Source organism: Triticum aestivum, chromosome 4B, assembly GCF_018294505.1.
Source record: "Triticum aestivum cultivar Chinese Spring chromosome 4B, IWGSC CS RefSeq v2.1, whole genome shotgun sequence".
Taxonomy (NCBI): Eukaryota; Viridiplantae; Streptophyta; class Magnoliopsida; order Poales; family Poaceae; genus Triticum; species Triticum aestivum.
The window spans coordinates 390,793,712-390,812,604 of record NC_057804.1 but is presented as its reverse complement, the minus strand read 5'-3'; the positions used below and the strand labels follow the sequence as shown (position 1 = coordinate 390,812,604).

Below are 18,893 nucleotides of genomic sequence, written 5' to 3'. Positions count from 1 at the left end.
GCGGACCGCCCACCAGCTTGCGCATTGGACTGCAGCCCCTTTGGGCCACGCTGCTGCCAGCTGCCCACCTGGGCCTTGCCCCCACACTACACCGCGTGAGCCTCCTCCAGCGCTGGCTGGTTCTGGGCTAATATCAGGCGACACGTTGCCTGCCCGCCGCGAGCGTTGCTGCCTCACGATTTCACATGTGGGCCGCCTCCGCTGTCCATCGATCTTGTCGACGCCAAAGATTCTGCCGCACGTTGTCGCCGAGAGCCACACGTATCCTTCTGATGCACGATTCTGTCGAAAGCCGCCTGTAACCTATTGTCACCGAGATTGCCAGATCGAACATCCAAACCAGACCGATCGAGTTCCACGCCGACAGCTTCTACGCGTACGGTTCCTCCGTCTGACTGCTATTGAACGGAGCATCTTGCCGTATCATCGATTTCCGAACCGTTCCACACGATCATCGATCCGACGAAAATCCTCGCTCCGCTCCTTCCTCTAGATCAACACCACAGCCTCACATCAAACCTTGCTCTGATACCACTTGTTAGAATAAATCCGAGGCATACCGTTGATCTACCGAGGACCAAGCAATCGCACGAGCACGACACCGAGATTTGTTAACGAGGTTCACTGATATGGCTACATCACCGGGGTCTGACTACGGGCGCTCCTCCCCATGATACCGCTACAATACCGCACCCTGGCCGCCCGGGCACCGGCACACGCCGCCGGCTCCCCCAGCGTGTCTGTGCTATTATATTGGCATAGGTTACATCGTGTGTCTACCCCCGCTATATATGAGAGGCCTAGGATACAAGTGTCCTACTTGGACACGACTCTGTATCCTGTCTACACACCGCACGACTCTAAGTCCAACTATAACCTAACTTGTACAATAATATTCGACACAACTCTAACAGATGGCACTCGCAGGAGGCACCGTACGGCGGAGGACGGATATGGTGGCAGTCCAGCAACCTCGTCGCTCAGCAGGGGCCGATCTATGGCGCTGAATCAAATCAACGCGACCACCGTTGCCCTTTGCCTGCAGGCGGCCGCCGCCGGAGATTCTCGCCTCCGCGCCCACACATCTCATATCCGGTCCGAGGTGAAGAGGGATGGATGAGATGCGGGAGTAGGGTGCGAGAGGATGGAGGTGGAGTGCGGCTGCGGGCTCGCGGTGGCTGCGGGGTTTGATGGAAAGAGGATAGGGTTGCGGGCAGCTGCGGAGGAGCCGATGTGTTTCTTTTTGGTTTGGTTTCTCGATGGTGATGAATGGGTGCAGTGCGTGGGGACGCTGAAAGACCTCATGCACATTGCGCTGCCTCTCACACGTCGCGCGATTCTCGCGCTTGCGTCAGCCATAGAGAAATAAATAGTTGACGGCTCACACACGACCACGCGCACGCAGGGCACTGGTTGACTTTCACCATGGTTCAAAAAACCCACAAACAACAAGCCGAATCATACGAGCAAAAGGGCCACAAGTCAGTCAAACGTGAAAGCAAAAAAGAAGTAACTCTTTTTACCACGTAGTCAACCGATCCAACGTTCGGCAGTGGAAGTCAAAGCTCATCCGATGGCTACGAACATGCCAATCGGAGGGAGCTCCGTGGAGGAGGGTCGGCTAGCATCTTTATAGGTTAGAATCAGCCGGCTATACTATTCACCATCGTGCTCAGTCTCAGACCCCGACTTCGTTCGGCACACACCCGCTCGCCATGCGCCTCCCGTCGGTTCGCTTCCTGCCGTCGAGTACGGCGCCGGCGGTGGTGGCCGCGAACGCGCGCATCGCCTGGATGGCGCGCGCGGGTAACATGGAGGGCGCCCGCGCGACGTTCGAGGCCATGCCCCTCCGCACCACCGCTTCCTACAACGCCCTCATCGCCGGCTACTTCCGTAACCACCTCCCGGAGGCCGCCCTCGGCCTCTTCCGTCGCATGCCCTCCCGCGATCTCGGCTCCTACAACGCTCTCATCTCCGGCTTGTCCCTCCGCCGTCACACCCTCCCTGATGCGGCGGCCGCGCTCGCCTCCATCCCCTTACCCCCCTCAGTCGTCTCCTTCACCTCCCTCCTGCGCGGGTACGTGCGCCACGGCTTCCTGGCCGACGCCATCCGCCTGTTCCACCAGATGCCCGAGCGCAACCACGTCTCCTACACGGTTATGCTGGGTGGTTTTATTGATGCCGGCCGTCTCGATGAGGCCGGCAAGCTGTTCGATGAAATGCCTGACAAGGACGTAGTTGCACGAACCGCCATGCTATCTGGGTACTGCCAGGCTGGCCGAATTGCCGAGGCACGTCTGCTGTTTGATGATATGCCGAAGAGGAATGTTGTGTCATGGACTGCAATGATATCTGGATACTCTCAAAACGGGAAGCTTAACCTTGCGCGGAAGCTTTTTGAGGTGATGCCTGATCGCAATGAGGTGTCATGGACTGCTATGTTAGTCGGGTACATACAGGCTGGCCATATCGAGGATGCTGAGCAGCTGTTTAATGCAATGCCAGAGCACCCAGTGGCTGCCTGCAATGCGATGATGGTTGGGTTTGGGCAACGCGGGATGGTGGATGCTGCCAAGGCAGTGTTTGAGAGAATGCAAGAGAAGGATGATGGTACGTGGAGTGCAATGATTAAAGCATATGAGCAGAATGAGTTCTTGATTGAGGCATTGTCTACTTTCCGTGATATGTCATGGAGAGGTGTACGTCCAAACTACCCATCAGTCATTAGCATCCTCACTGTGTGTTCGGCACTAGCTATTCTCAATTATGGAAGGGAGGTGCATGCTGCAATGCTGAGATGCTCCTTTGACATGGACGTCTCTGCTGTCTCAGCATTAATCACAATGTACATCAAATGTGGAAATTTGGATAAAGCTAATAGGATCTTCAATATGTTTGAGCCCAAAGATGTCGTGATGTGGAACTCGATGATCACTGGTTATGCTCAACATGGGTTGGGGGAGGAAGCACTTGGCGTATTTAATGACATGACGATTGCAGGAATGGCACCTGATGGAATTACTTATATAGGAGTCCTCACTGCTTGTAGCTATACCGGGAAAGTAAAAGTAGGGAGGGAAATTTTCAATTCTATGTGTAAGGATTCTGCCATCCGACCAGGAGCGGAGCATTACTCTTGTATGGTTGATTTGCTTGGTCGAGCTGGACTTGTAGATGAAGCATTGGATTTGATTAAGAACATGCCAGTTGAAGCCGATGCTATCATCTGGGGAGCACTGATGGGTGCCTGTAGGATGCACAAGAATGCTGAGATTGCCGAGCTTGCTGCTAAGAAGCTATTAGAGCTAGAGCCCGAGAGTGCTGGACCATATGTTTTGCTCTCTCACATTTATACATCCACTGGGAGGTGGGAAGATGCTTCTAAGATGCGGAAATTCATTAGCTCAAGGAATTTAAACAAGTCTACAGGCTGTAGTTGGATAGAGTACGACAAGAGGGTGCACCTCTTCACATCTGGTGATATATTAGCACACCCAGAGCATGCTATTATCCTTAAGATGTTGGAGAAACTAGATGGTCTACTGATGGAATCTGGTTACTCAGCTGACGGAAGCTTTGTGCTCCATGATATAGACGAAGAGCAAAAACTTCATAGCTTGCGATATCATAGTGAGAGGCAGGCTGTGGCGTATGGACTTTTGAAAGTTCCAGAAGGAATGCCCATTCGTGTCATGAAGAACCTTAGAGTGTGTGGTGACTGCCATGCTGCCATGAAGTTGATTGCAAAAATAACTTCCCGGGAAATCATACTCAGAGATGCTAATAGGTTCCATCATTTCAAAGACGGATTTTGCTCATGCAGGGACTATTGGTGAGGTGAATGGCAAGGTAGATCCTTGTCCTACATCATCTCATCTTGCTATTTGGTAATTCTCAATATGAGTGAAGTTACCCTTGGTTCGGAAATCCTCATTTTGGTGATGCTTCCGCTTTGTGTCTCTCAAGAGTTAGAGCAGTTACCCTTGGGTTCTCCAGTAATAATTCCATTTTGCAGTTATATGCATATCCTATTGATTTCATCATTTCAAGGCTTCAGGATAACTAGTTTAATGGCAGCTTAATCTTCTTATAGGGAACATATTCAGAATCCGAGTTTCATCTGAACATGATTTCATCATCTACTGTGAGTGAACTGCACATGGGGAGCTTGTTCCCTTGAGGTATGTTTGCAACTATGGACGGTAATGTGACTGCTGCTCTAAGCGAGGTCACTTCTTAGAGGTCAGATTATGCTGAGCTAGAACCTGGGTAATCACCTGTTACAGTAAAAACTCCAATTACAAATCATTTTCTACTGCAGGGAGTCACTGTTTTTCAAGAGCAGCATGTTATTTGAATGGGTACAAACCCCAAAAGACAGCTTAAGGTGAAAGTTTCATATATTTTCTATTTAGTTCCTGCCTTTACATGAACCCTGATGTGCACACTCACTTACGTGCATATGTTTTTTCTCACATTGCACTCTTACTTTTGCAGACTGGTGAAGCAGTGGAGTTCGTCTATTGTGATAGGTTTGATAGACAGGAAAAATTAGGACATTCATGACATGGCGGAAGACTGGATATGCTGTGCTGGCAGTCTGATCACAAAATCACTCGTGGAGATTTTGAGTGTGCTACTGTGGCTTCTCAGCACTCAGCAGTTTGTTTGGCAAACAAAGGATCCAGGTGAATCATTCAGCTTCGTACACCTCCCCCCTCTCCCACCTCACCCCTGAACACCATGTTGTACTGTGTTATTATGTATGAAATATATCAGAAGTTTTGGAAAGAGGCAATTAGTTAATTTTTAATCGGTTGCTCATTTAAATTTTACGTACATCAAAATTGAATTCATCTTGCTGACTGGTGGATCGGTCAGGTATCACCTCTAACCGAAAAAGGCTTTCGCCCCGCTTTATATATAAAGCAATCATCCTCAACAGTCCGGTACAAACGCACGCCACCACAACAAACACACGCCACCACAACACATGCACCCAAGGCAGGATACATAGGCGCTGAGCGCAGCAACACCACCCCTATCACTACGAAGAGATGCAGCCGCATACGACGAACTGTGGGCTCCAAGGCGGCGCCTTCAGGAAGGAAACGACACTCCAGTGCCGCCACCGCCCCATCCAAGGATCAGAGTTTCCCCTAGAGCAACACGACGGGCAATGAGAGCCGCGACGATGCCTTCAAGAAGGGAACGAGCTTCGCCGCCGCCGGTCCATCCGAAGATAGAACAGGTTTTCACCCCGGCCAACACTCACCGCCACCGAATGCCACACCCTGGCTACCACGCCGCCCACACAGCCATGGTCACCGGGCAACACAGAGCCACGGGCTCTGCCCATGAGCACCGGGCTACCACCACCAGGGCCGCCGCCCTGGCATCGAAGACCTTGTCACCACCTCACCCTAGACCCGCCGCTACCCCAACCAAAGAGATGAGTGGAAAGGTCCCGCCTTTCACATCCCTAGACGGCCCCCAACGCGGGGACCCAATAGGCCGGCCAAAACTGGCCTTCATCGTCCCGTCCTGCAGCCCCGGGCGCGAGACGAGCTCGGTCTTGCTGCCGGGCGCGAGACAAGCGCAGTCCTGCTGTCGGGCGCGAGACGAGCGCGGTCCTGCTGCCGGGCGCGAGACGAGCTCGTTCTTGTTGTCGGGCGCGAGACAAGCACGGTCTTGCTGCCCGGCGCGAGACGAGCTCGATCCTGCAGCCCCGGGCGTGAGACGAGCGATGAACCGCAGCTGGGAGATGGCCAACCCTTCGGCAAAACTAGCGCCCAGACGCGAGACGAGCTCGATCTTGCTGCCCGGCGCGAGACGAGCTCGATCCTGCAGCCCCGGGCGTGAGACGAGCGATGAACCGCAGCTGGGAGATGGCCAACCCTTCGGCAAAACTAGCGCCCAGACGACGAGGAGACGGATCGAAGGCCATCCGGGGCGCAGCTTGATGACGCCACCACAACCTCCGCTCGCAGCCTGCCGTCGCCTGCCGCACCCAGTCCCGACGCCGCACGCACGCGCGCCGGGACACCGCCGTCCGCCTCCGAGCACTTGAACCAGATCTAGGTCAAAGCCCCGCCACCCCCACGCGACCCTGCCACACAGCCGCCCAGCCCCTCACCGAAGCGAGGGCAGCCACCGCGGCGCAGCAGAGCACGCCCATGGCGACGACTGGACCTTGCCATCGCCACCACCTCGCGCCGCCAGCCGCCAGTCATGGCCAGATCCAGAAGACCCCCAACCAGGGCTGGACGCAGCACACCTCCAGCCGCTCCACGCCGCCCACCACGAAGCCGACGCGCAGCCGATGCACCCCCATGCCAGCGCGCCGCCCCGCTGCGTCCGGACCCACCTCCCGCGCCGCCCGTCCAGAGACCAGATCGAGGCTCCCAACGGCGCACGCATCCGCCAGAGCACATCCTCGCGCAGCCGCCGCGCACCACGCCCACGCGCTTGCCGCCGTTGTCCGCACCGCAGCGCACGCCGCCGCCACCCACGCCAGCCGCCGCGCCGCTGGCCCCGCACAAGCACAGCGCCCTACTCGGCTAGCCTGTCCCGTGCCAGCCACCTGGACCAACCGAGGGGAAGTGGCCCGCCGCCGCCGGCACCTCCAGGGCTTTGCCCGGCGGCTCTTGCCGACGGCAGCGGGGGGCGGGGGGGGGGGGGGGGAGGGAGGGGAGAGACCGGCAGCTAGGGTAGGTCCTCTCGGTCGCCCCAGCTGGCGACGCGAGAGGAGTGAGTCCGTTTCCCCAGGCTTCTTCTTTCAGTCCAGGTATCACCTCTACGAATTCGCCAAAGGGTGTGTTTGGTTGTGCGCGAACCAAACACATCGAAAAATCAAGACAGCGGAGGAGTTACCAGTTACCAGTGCATTTGAAGAATTGTTCTGATAAAATGAACTTCAGCTACAATAACTCCACACAAAGCAAGAAATTGTCAAAATAATTCAAAAAAGAGATATTAGATTACTTAATAGCACAAACAAAGATTTAGTTAATTTGAAAAACCTTTTGTAAAATAGGTGCAAGCAATTGATTACTTAATACCAACCTCTTAACTTGCATGTCTGATCGCATTATTCCACCAACTCCCGAATTCATTCTATAGTTGTCAGGTAGGAGGATGTTATGTATTTTCCGGGCTCTATGCTTCTTTCAAAAAACTAAGCTGGCTGACGCTCTAATGCCCTTATAGCCAACTGTGGTATATGCCTGCCTTTCTGTTGACACCGGCTTTTGGCATGCACAGAAGTGTTCTCAAGATGATCTTTATCGGGAACGGATCATCATGAAAGTTGTGTGTTTTGTCGAGATGAGCAACTTTGCTTTTTCAGATCATCTCAACCCAAGGTCATATGCGACCTCTAGAGCCAAAAAAGGGTTAAAAAACAGGTGCCAAAAACGACTCGGATCTGATATTAATTCGAGCCAAAGCAGAAGCGCATGCCGCTCTGAGCCCGCTCGGAAGAGGTGAGGAGGCTTTGGGGCACCACTCTGTGCCAGGGCTTCAGGTGAAAACCTTTGTCTGGCCCTATGGACTCGACAACGGAGACACTTTGCGCCGTTATTACCCTTTTGGGTGTTGTCGTGGAGCCAATGTACAGTTTGTTGTGACGTAGTGTCTTTCGCGCTCTCATGTGTTCATTTGCAACATTAGTACTGCACTTTGCACTTTTTTGTGGTACGATGTTTGAATTTTCCTTTGATCTGCTTTGTAAGAGGGCTAACTTACTACTCCCTCCGTCCCATAATGTAAGACGTTTTTTTGACACTACACTAGTGTCAAAAAGCGTCTTATATTATGGGACGGAGGGAGTACCTTGTATTGTTCAGTTGTGTGGCTTTATATATATAAAGCTGGGTGAAAGCCTATTTTGGAGGCTTCGGGTAGGCTAGGTTTTTAGTTTTTGGACGGGATTTCAAGTCCCTTTCTTATATGAAAGTCTAGAGTCAGAGATGACGGCCGATTAAACAACAAACAATTGGTCAAATCCATATGCTACTTTATTATATTCTCTTTCTTACCTAATTGTTGCTTCTCGTTCTTTGGTGTTCTTCGTCTTTAACAACAGTGAACCACAAGGCCCTAGAGGAGGTTAGGCCGACTTAGGAGAGCTCATAGTTGTCGTGCTCTGACAGGGTCCCTCCCTGATGTGCGAGATTTCGGGTCTTCAAGAGACATCGTTTGTGTGTCCTGCATATCGCGTCCCTGGTGGGGCTCCTTCGGCGATGTGTTATACATATTGTACTCGACGTTGAGAGCACACCATGACTGTGTTCATGTGTGAACACATCTTTTGACGATTCCACTGGGAAGGAAGCTTCGGATGGTCTATCCTGATTGTTGTTGCTACAAAGAGATTGCCATCTAGGAATTGCACTCTAAAAGATAATATCAATACCCTGTATGTGCAAATAATTCATATGTTAATGTTGTTAGATCCTTTGATGGTTGTAAACTGAAAAACAAAGTTGTAAACTGGACATTTCATCATGGTTCATGAAAGAAATTAGACTTCACACCTTTTTCATTCCCTAAGGCCATAACACAACATTAGCATTGGTATCAAGGGGCTTAAAATTACTTAGTCAAAGGGCAACAAAAACCAATAGTCACCAAGTTACCCGTATAAATTGCAGTGGAAACCAATACCAACTTATGGTTAAATGGTTAGGAGGGTGATTGTACCCCCAACCCATCAGGAAATGTTTGATTCTTGCATATCTCATAAATGTGGTTTTTTTTTATGGGCGGGTGGCATCGTTCCATCGATAGCGAGGTGTATGTGTTTCTCAAAAAGAGAAAAAAAAAGTCAGTTTGCATTGGATAAACTGGATTGTCAGAATCTACCTTGATACCAAGGCGGCAAAAACAGTACTATCAGGGAAGTGTTTGGGGGAAAGGAACAGAAAATTCCGGACTCTGCAGCTTCTTGAGTTTCAAGCATACTTCTTTTGCTTTGCGGAATCAAATGACTGCTTGAGAATGACAACACGACCCACGCATATTTAACATGACACCGAGACATTTCCATAAGATGTTTGCAACTATTAGCACATACTAAGGTCCAATTTACAGAAGTCACCCCGCACGACTCGCTCAATGCACTACTCCATCCTCATTGTTAGGTGCAACATATCAGCTCGGTAGTACCTTTGATCCACCTTCGAAGGGTTTGAATCAACAAGCAAGAAATACCTATTTTTTTCTTCTCAATTTCTTGTTTTAGTTCACGAACAGATTTTGCTACACACGGGGAAGGAAGCGAAATACATTGAGCAGCTCCCAAGTATCAGCTCAGCAGCCATCATCCCATCGGACTCCATGTTTAGCAGCGAGATAGTAAGCATTAATTGGTCCTTTATCCCCAGCCTCGTAGAGCTCAGGAGCAACACTCTTCTGGTCGATCTCATGGAGTATAGGTGCCAATACGCTCCATGCAGCAGCTAATTCGTCACTGCGCATGAAGAGATGACTATCGCCATCTACAACACCCAAAAGAAGATGCTCATATGAATCTGGAACTTCAACGTCGTACCTGCAAAGCATGCATCATGACTCAGTACCAGCTCTCTTGAATACTGTAGATCACAAGATGATCAAAGTGACCTCCATACCTGTCCCTGTAAAGTAGGTTCAGCTCTGAAGCATCCAACTGGAGCCCAAGTCCCGGGACCTTATTGTTGACTTTCAAGAGAATGGCTTCTTCGGGTAGGTCACGTAAAACCAGCTCATTTGTGTCGAGATCTATGTCATGACCAAAACGTTCACGGTAGATATTGCCAGGGACATGATGAAATTGAATACGAATCTCAGCTCTGAAGGAAATGAAGGATTAAGAATTGTCAGCTATGCTTGATCAGGTAAGTAAGTTGTATTTGCTTTTCTGAAACAGTAAGCATGCAAAGATCTCAATAATGTGCTCAGAGGAGGGTGGGCTCTTGAAAATAATACTCCCTCCGGTCCATATTAAGGCCCTGTTCGGAATCCCACCTGCTCCATGAAATACGAGGAGCTGTGGAGCCACGAAACAGCCGCTCCGCATTTTTTCACTGTGACTCCACCCGCTCCAGGAGTGGAGCTGTGGAGCGGAGGTAAGCCGAACAGGGCCTAATTGTCGATGGTTTAGTACAAACCGGAGGGAGTATGACAACAGTGTTACCTATGCATACGAAACACTATGCACTTTTACCTTTGGAGAATTCAAAGATTTATGGAAGGTAGTATAATGATGATGATTCCATTATAACAAAAGGATATGATGGGCTGACTGAAATCAGACACTGACTTCTTTTGAGAGTAAGAGATAAACCAGCCAAGACATCTAATGGTAAAAGTTATGGAACTCATCGAGAGTACCTATTCTCCATAAGTCCCATTCCAGTCTTGATCAAAAAAGGTACCCCATCCCAACGTGCATTGTCAATGTACATGGCGGCAGCAAAGTAGGTAGGTGTCATTGATTTTGTATATCGGTCAACGTCACCAGAGGTATCTTTGATTTGACCAAGGACGACATCCTCAATGTCCACTTTTCGCATTGATCTGAGCACCTTCACCTGCATAATATATAGTTTTCTTAATCCTGTAACAAATATTAGCATTTTTTAACTTCTAGGATGGTAAGTGCATGGTTTCCTCTGGTATAAAATTATAGCGCTCTACTCGGTTACCTTCTCATCGCGGATATCCTCCCCATCAAGACTTACAGGTGGTTCCATAGCAAATAGTGCTATCGTTTGAAGAATGTGGCTGTGCACTATGTCACGGATTATCCCGTAGTTTCCAAAGTACCTGAAATGACATGGTGGAGGAACTAAATGATAATATAAATGTAAAATGGGAGCACTAATAATGGACTAAATTTTCATTAAAAACCCTGAGTAAATTAGAGACTACATTGAAGGTCACAATCCAGTTATAAGCTAATCATGCAGCATGAAACCAGGATTAAAACTGGTGCTGTACTAAATTTCCTTTGTTAAGAATTACTCAGCAGGATGAACTTGTGCTAATTTACGTAAAACCAGCATAGTCAAAGTGTATATTATTTAGACTGTGCAAAACAAATGGTGCCTAATGATGATGTAACCTAAAGGGCTTCAGCATTCTTTTATCGATGACGACTTAGTGATGTTTCTTTTTCCCTAAGAGAAATGCCTTCATGTTAACTGACCTCCCTTGTGTTTCTGCTGATGTTTCTTCAGAAAAAACGACCTGTAACAATGCATGCACATTAGCAGTGTGTATGTAAAAATAAATACATTGGTGAAATGAGTTTGTTTCAAAAGTACCTGCACATTGCGTATGTACTTCCTACTCCATAAAGGTTCAAACACCAAATTAGAAAATCTCAAGACAGTGAGATTTTCAATTAGATCCTTACCCAAAAGATGATCAATTCTGTGTGATATAATGTTTAGCAATAAGATTTAATGGAATGAAAGGTGGAGTAAAAACTAGTGACAGGACTTGTAACTTGCATGGATACAAGATGGTCACCGGTAGATTTGCTTCTCTTCAAATCTTGACAGCAAAGACTGTGTTACCCGTTGTGAGGACAAACTAGTGAAGCCAAATGGTTTCTCAATAATTATCCTATTCCAGCCATGCTTAGTTTGGGCACTGTCAGATAATGGCAATGCCACATCAAGAAGTGCCTCTTGGGGAACAGCAAGGTAGAATATCCGGTTTGCTGCACAAGTGCCCTTTGAAACGAGAAGTTGGGAATTAACATACAAAGCCCAGGTACAATTATAGCACTTGAATTCGATCCAACAGAATTTCAGAAGTATGATGTAACCTCACCTCTATCTGTGCCATTTTCGAATTTAGTTTCGCCATCCCATCTTTGTTATCATGTCCTGCATCGACATAGTATGTCCTTTTGAGGAATTCATTCAACTTTTCTTCACAATTTTCACTGCAGCACAACAATATTATAAATATATATCAGATGAAAACTTCCTAAATTTAATAGCATGAAGCTTGGAGTCAAGGTCTGCTACCAAAGAAACGTACTGGTGATCTACCCGACAGGTCAAATTGGCTTCAATCATGGATCTTAAATCCTCGTCTGCTAATGTCTTTCTAGAATATCCAAATATGGCAACATTCTGCAATATAAAGCATTGAAGTCGTGACAGGATGAAATGATAATACAGACAGCTGACAGGCAGTCACTAGATTCAAACTCCCAAAAGGACTCGAAAATCTGATTATTCTACATCATTATTCACACATACAACACCACCTCTATTGGCACTAAGCCGAACTATGTATGGGAAAGATGGAACTAATCGCGTCCAGCCCAAAGAAAACCACGCTGAATCTTCTCGATCTGCTTGAGAGTTTTTTTGGGGGGTGCGAACGCAAGCAGTTGGTGCACTGGGATGGCACTCAAGACCGACTTAACCAGCGCGAGGCGCCCGGTTTTAGTCATCAGCCAGGCCTTCCAGGTCGGTAGGCGCGCTGCAACCGCATCAACCATGGGTTGTAGCTGGGCGGCAGATGGGCGGCGCGTGGACATGGGGATGCCGAGGTAGGTGATGGGGAGAGTCGCCACCGGGCAGCCGAGGTGCGCGATCATCTCCGTGGCTGGAGGAAGGGGGTTCTACAAGCTGAACCAAGCATTGCTGACGCTGCTGCCAAAGAAAGCCGACACCCATGGGCTGCGCGACTACCGGCCGATCTGCCTGATTCACCTTGTGGCCAAAATCTTCGCCAAGGTGCTCTCGATCCGCCTCGGTGCCAAGCTGGACAACCTGGTTAGCCGCAACCAAAATGCTTTCATCTCGGGAAGGAGCTTGCACGACAACTACGTCCTTGTCAAGCAGTCACTCAAGCTGCTGCACCAATTGGGAGCTCCGAGAGTCATGCTCAAGCTCGACCTCACGCGCGCCTTTGATTCCCTGTCATGGCCATTCCTCTTTGAGGTTCTACGCCAGTATGGATTCGGGAACAGATTCTTGGAGTGGACGGCCATCCTCCTGTCTTCTGCGAGCACACGCATCCTCCTGAACGGCGAGCCCGGCCCACCCATATGGCACCGGCAGGGCGACTCCATGTCCCCGCAGCTCTTCGTGCTCGCGGTCGACACCCTGGGACGGCTCCTACGACGCGCTCACTGCCTGGGCATCCTGCAGCCGCTACACCCATGGCGCCACATCCCGGTGATCTCCCTCTACGCCGACGACGTCATGGTCTTCTGCCACGCCACGGCGGATGACACCACTGCGATCAGGGAGATCCTCGCCTTGTTCGGCAGGGCCTCCGGCCTGAAGGTGAACTTCACCAAGAGCTCCGCCACCATCCTGCACGGCGACCAAGCAGCCACGGAGATGATCGCGCACCTCGGCTGCCCGGTGGCGACTCTCCCCATCACCTACCTCGGCATCCCCATGTCCACGCGCCGCCCATCTGCCGCCCAGCTACAACCCATGGTTGATGCGGTTGCAGCGCGCCTACCGACCTGGAAGGCCTGGCTGATGACTAAAACCGGGCGCCTCGCGCTGGTTAAGTCGGTCTTGAGTGCCAACCCAGTGCACCAACTGCTTGCGTTCGCGCCCCCCAAAAAAACTCTCAAGCAGATCGAGAAGATTCAGCGTGGTTTTCTTTGGGCTGGACGCGCCGCTGCCAATGGCGGACACTGCCACGTGAACTGGAACAGAGTTTGCCGCCCCATCGAGCTTGGGGGCCTGGGCGTGCGAGACCTCGAGCGCGCCGGTCTCGCCCTGCGACTACGCTGGTTATGGTTCTCCAGAACGGACCCGGAGCGAGCATGGCAGGGGTTGGACCTTCAATTCTCGCCCACGGAACGTGCCCTGTTCTGGGCATCCACGTTCACGCTCATTGGGAATGGGCAGACCGCCCTGCTCTGGGAGGACCGATGGATAGGTGGCCAATCCGTGCGCGAGCTCATGCCTAACCTCTACGGCTGCATCCCCAAGCGACGACGGAAGACGAGAACCGTGGCGGACGGACTCAATGGCAACTCCTGGGCACGCGACATCCAAGGCAACCTCGGCCTCCACGAGATTGGTCAGTATCTGCAGCTCTGGCAGATCATGCAGCGCACTGAGCTCTCCACCACACCGGACAGGTTGATCTGGAGATGGACGGCGAGTGGCACCTACTCCGCGCAGTCCTGCTACACGGCCACCTTCCATGGATCAACGGGCTGTCATTCCTGGAAGCTAATCTGGAAGTGTTGGGCGCCGCCGCGGGTCAAGTTCTTCCACTGGTTAGCCAACCAGGACCGCTGCTGGACGGCAGAGAGGCTGGCGCGCCACGGTCTCCAGTATCATCCCCGCTGCCTCCTATGTGACCAGCAACCGGAGACAATGCGACATCTGCTGCTGGAATGCCCCCTAGCCCGACAGGCATGGCACGAGACCCTGGCCTGGCTACGCATACCGGCCCCGATCCCAACACAGGAACTGTCGCTTACGGATTGGTGGAACCATGCCAAGGAAGACACGCCGCCGATCCTTCGCAAGGCCCTGAAATCTGTCGCGCTGCTCGTGCCTTGGATGGTCTGGAAACACAGGAACAGCTGCGTCTTCGACAATACGACTCCATCCCTTAACACGCTCCTAGATAGCATTCAGGACGAGGCCCGCTCATGGGCGGCAGCTGGGGCACCTGGTCTCCGACTTGTGCTGCCCCAAACCTGGGATGTGCATTAATCCACCTGCTGTAATCCACACATCCTCAGATGTCTGTAACTGAACCTCCCCCTTTTCAATGAAAAGAAACGCAAGGCTTTTGCGTTTTCTCGAAAAAAAAATCCTAAATAGAAATTGATGATTCAGCGGGTTGATCACAAATATAGGATTGAAGATTGAGGCTTGTTTGCTAAAGATGGTTCTAAAAAAGAATAAAAATGAAGGCAAGCAGAAGTTATGACATGTTATGCTCATACCTGAGGAAGAAAACCACTGTAATACAGAGCAAATAGTGCTGGGAAGACTTTACTTCTTGCCAGTTCGCCAGTAGCTCCAATGACAGCAATGCAAAGAGATGGTACACTTTCAGGTTGGTCATCAAAGTTATCAAACAGAACAACGCCTTCCTCTAGTACAGGACGATCAGCTTCAGAGTGGTTGAGTCCCAGATGCATTGAACTTTTGTCATCGATCGAGTTATTACCTCCAGTTTCTACATAAAAGGAAACAATAATGTGTGTGTGAAAGCATCTGGATGCAAGCAAATAATTACAGAGAAATTTGTAATGACAGTACTAAGATAGTACGATGAAAGCTAGTGCCTACCATGTTTCAGAAATGGTGCACACTGAATGTAACTTTCAAATTTGCCAAAAAGAAGCAGCTTTCAAAGGCACGAAACAAACCAGTGTCATGCAAAAAGTAAAAACCGTGGGAATCATAGGCCAAGAATCACATAATTTTGATAGATATATGCGAAGTAGCAAAATGCAAGTGGTATCCGAATACCAACCATCAGCAGGTTGTACATTCCGACGAGTTATCTTTCCAGTCCGTGATGCAACCTCGAAGCAGTCAGGAATTTGACCGTCCCCTCGAATTCCCAGCTTTCTCTGAACTTGCCATCCGTGGCTCCTCAGGGCCTTCTGCAGCTTCATCTTGGCAGCCATCCAACATCTCAGTCCACAAACTTGCGGTCTAAAATTGACGGCGGGTCCTGCAACCTACATGCAGAAGCATCAAGCGGTGATCAGCACTTAATGTGTCCATGCCTACGACATCTGACACTGACAGTCATTGAACCAGATGCAGAATAAATAAAACGCAAGCATCATCTGTAGGCAATATGGGGCAGAATGGTGCTTGGACGACTCTGTATTCCGTCAGCCTCAGGCGCCAGAACGGGCCACAAGAATCACAAGCTCAAACACGCATTTCAACGAACATCCTGATAGCAGCAGACAGGAGCACTCGCCCTTCCATCCGCCCCTCTTCCTCTTGGCCCGTAGGAATGACGCATGACGCATCCATGGTCACAGAATCCAGCATAGCACCATAACCATAGCAAGTTGGTAAAGGCATTTTATCAACCAGGTCAAGCGCGCCACAAGGGTGGAAGGAGGCCGAAAGGCACGACGGCCGCCAACCACAGGAGCTCGGGTGGAGTACTCACCGGGCTGAAGCGCGCAGCCCCCAACGAAGGCGGCGCTGGAGCTGCTGAAGCCGTCACGGCGAGGACCGTCGTAACCATACTCGGCGTTGGCGCTTCTTTCTCGGCCCGCCGTGTCCTGCCCCGCTTCTTTTTAGTCTCACGCCGGTGCGAGGATCGTGTCAGGCCCCGGCTGATCTGATAGTGATAGTGATAGACAGCCACGCACAGTAGCTAGCCGTACGTGTCGTCGGCTTCAGTTATCACGAGGGAGTGGATAGCGACGCTCTGTAGCCGCCCCCGTTGGGATGCACATTTCGCACTACAGCCAAAAAAGCCCTCGGAAAGTGACAAAGTACTCCCAACTCCTTGCTTTGTGAAATGCTTACAGAGCAGCAAGTCTAAAAATAACGTTGCTCATGTGTAAGGACGCGTGCGTCTGGGAGCTAAACTTTTTCGCTATCAGCTATCGCTTTGCCGTTTCGAAGCGTGGGATGCAGTTTCACTGTCCAAGTTCTTGGTTCTGACAAACACAAGTTGATGACTATTGAATTCGTATGAGAAATATTATTGTCTCTTTTTTTTTTGAAAGATCCAGCAGATGGCTGACTTGTATTGATCAAAAGCAGGGAGATGAGAAATATTATTGTCATAGTCGCTACTGTTGTTGTTTTTCTTTAAACATAGGCGTGAGCTTTGCCTTGTCTATTAATTAAAAAGTTTATTGTTACAAAGACACCCTAGTGTTACTCTCTCAATATAAATTTTCCTAACTTCTTAGCCCCCGCTTTGGTCCAAAGCACGGCCTTCTCTTTAATTAAGCTTAGAAGGATTGGATGTAGAGCGCTCTTGTGACGGAAGACACGGGCATTTCTCTTGCCTGAGACAGACCAAGACTTTCCTACGAGGAATGTTGGCATCTAATAAATTGATCCACCAACCTTTAATATAATATTTTGAGTGCCACAAGAAGGTATCAATGTTTTCGAGGTGTATCCAATCATCGACAAAATTTGAAAGGTAAATGGGAAGCGGTTGTTGTGCAAAAATAGTATACAAAAGTTACACTCATAACTCAGGTTTGGAACCCGCAAAAACAAACTCAGATTTGGAAACTATGCCCATGCAGAGAGAGTAGATTGTTAGTTGAAGCAACATCTAACGATGTGTCTGTATATCGATCTATGCTCCTGCGTGAGCTTGTGGACCTATCTATGGGCATGTAGCTTTGGTTTTTCTTCATGAACCTATTTATGGGCCTCGGATTTATAGATTCTCAAAACACAAGAATATGAAGGGAAAAAAGTCAAAATCCTTCAAAAAACATGTGAAATTTTTTCAATCAATGGGGATGTTTTGCTGATATTCAACTAAGCCGCGGAGAGACTCCTGGGTTTCTAAAAAAAGATGAGTTGAGACTTGGGAGGTTAAAAAGTTGTAACTGTTTTAAATCCTATATAGAATTAGAAAACCACGTGAAGTCGTAATTGGGGGGCCCTCTTTGTTCGCAGGATTCTCAAAATATAGGAATAGAAAAAGCATATGAATTAATTTGAACAATATGTGTATGATGCCACAGAAAAACAAAAGTTATACAAAGAGATTCGAGTGGATAGAAATTTTCCTCCAAAACTATGTGCAAATCAATCCTCGGGAATTTTTCCTATCCCAGGTTTAAATCCTCCACAAATCCTATGAAATTCCTTCGAATCGTAGGTTAAATGGTTTATAGCTAAAACGTTATAGTACATCAGTGAGTAACAAATCGAACGACATCATCCAAGTATCCTCCTAGGGTCCTAGTCTTTTATGACGGCTTTCTTAAGCTTCCGGTGCAAAGAAGATTGATAGACCACTCAACACAAGATGTTGTTATATTCATGGAACATGATTTGGCAAAGGCTAGGAATATGAAACTGGTTTCGTGTCTTTTCGAGCAACTGTCTGGTTTGAAAATTAATTTCAACAAGAGTGAACTGTTCTGTTTTGGGCACGCCAAGGAAGAAATGGAAATTTATAGACAGATGTTTGGTTGTGAGTTGGGGTCTCTTCCATTTAGGTACATGGGAATCTCAATTCATCACCGAAAACTAACCAACACAGAATGGAAGCGCATAGAGGATCAATTTGAGAAGAAACTAAGTAGCTGGAAGGGCACGCTTATGTCTTATGGGGCCGGCTAATTGATAAATTCCTTGCTTAGAAGTATGCCAAAGCTCCTATTGTCCTTCTTTAAGTACATGTCGGGGTATGGAAAAGGTTGGACTTTTATCGATCACGTTTTTTCTAGCAAAGCGATGAGAAACATGTTGGTCAAGTGAGGTGAGATATAATTGTACGCTGAAGGACCAAGGGGGCTTAGAGATTGAAAACCTTGAGGTAAAGAACAGATGCTGCTTAGTAAATGGTTATGCAGGCTTTCTACAAAGGACGAGGGTGTGTGGATACAAATTATTGCGTAACAAGTATTTGCAATCCAAGACCCTCACACAAATAACGGCACAACCGGATGATTCACCTTTTTGGAAGTGGCTGATGCAACCAAAGGTTTCCTTTTTTTAATAGGACCAAATTAATTGTAGGGAACGGCAATACCACTAGGTTTTGGGAAGATACATGGCTAGGAAAGATGCCCACAGTTCATACAATATCCAACCCTCTACAACCCTCTACAGTATTATACAATGTAAAGAGGCTTTCGGAAGTACAATTCTAGGATCGGTTCCTTTAAACATTTAGTTTAGGAGATCCCTGGTGGGAGAGCGATGGAATAGATGGCTACA

At 49.1% G+C, this 18,893-nt stretch overlaps 2 protein-coding genes across 6 annotated transcripts; one reads left to right on the top strand and one right to left on the bottom strand.

The window, feature by feature from the left end:
* Window positions 1-1,665: 1,665 nt before the first annotated feature.
* LOC123092297 (pentatricopeptide repeat-containing protein At1g56690, mitochondrial) lies at window positions 1,666-8,888 on the top strand. Of its 5 annotated transcripts, none has more exons than XM_044514024.1 (5): window positions 1,666-3,849; window positions 4,094-4,181; window positions 4,322-4,387; window positions 4,498-4,688; window positions 8,087-8,888. In XM_044514024.1, exon 1 carries the CDS (start codon window positions 1,716-1,718, stop codon window positions 3,834-3,836), a length of 2,121 nt encoding a protein of 706 aa, XP_044369959.1. In that variant the 5' UTR covers window positions 1,666-1,715; the 3' UTR covers window positions 3,837-3,849; window positions 4,094-4,181; window positions 4,322-4,387; window positions 4,498-4,688; window positions 8,087-8,888. The 5 variants fall into 5 exon arrangements, with proteins under 5 accessions (XP_044369959.1, XP_044369960.1, XP_044369958.1 ...); XM_044514025.1 differs by having other exon boundaries at window positions 4,094-4,242; window positions 8,154-8,888; XM_044514023.1 differs by having other exon boundaries at window positions 4,094-4,242.
* Window positions 8,889-9,022: 134 nt separating this feature from the next.
* LOC123092298 (inactive glucose-6-phosphate 1-dehydrogenase 4, chloroplastic) lies at window positions 9,023-16,419 on the bottom strand. Its single transcript, XM_044514028.1, has 12 exons — window positions 16,135-16,419; window positions 15,475-15,685; window positions 14,939-15,174; window positions 12,037-12,131; window positions 11,824-11,938; window positions 11,518-11,723; window positions 11,310-11,418; window positions 11,192-11,232; window positions 10,689-10,809; window positions 10,375-10,574; window positions 9,633-9,833; window positions 9,023-9,553 (listed from the first exon to the last, which is right to left on the bottom strand). Exons 1-12 carry the CDS (start codon window positions 16,210-16,212, stop codon window positions 9,313-9,315), a joined length of 1,854 nt encoding a protein of 617 aa, XP_044369963.1. The 5' UTR covers window positions 16,213-16,419; the 3' UTR covers window positions 9,023-9,312.
* Window positions 16,420-18,893: the final 2,474 nt, after the last annotated feature.

Excerpts from the sequence above, each read along its gene's own strand:
- LOC123092297 (XM_044514024.1), top strand. The coding sequence starts at position 1,716 with ATGCGCCTCCCGTCGGTTCGCTTCCTGCCGTCGAGTACGGCGCCGGCG.
- LOC123092298 (XM_044514028.1), bottom strand. The coding sequence starts at position 16,212 with ATGGTTACGACGGTCCTCGCCGTGACGGCTTCAGCAGCTCCAGCGCCG. Across the intron at positions 15,175-15,474 it reads GAATGTACAACCTGCTGATG|AAACTGGAGGTAATAACTCG; the intron begins GTTGGTATTCGG and ends CCTTTTATGTAG. Across the intron at positions 11,233-11,309 it reads AGTACATACGCAATGTGCAG|GTCGTTTTTTCTGAAGAAAC; the intron begins GTACTTTTGAAA and ends GCATTGTTACAG.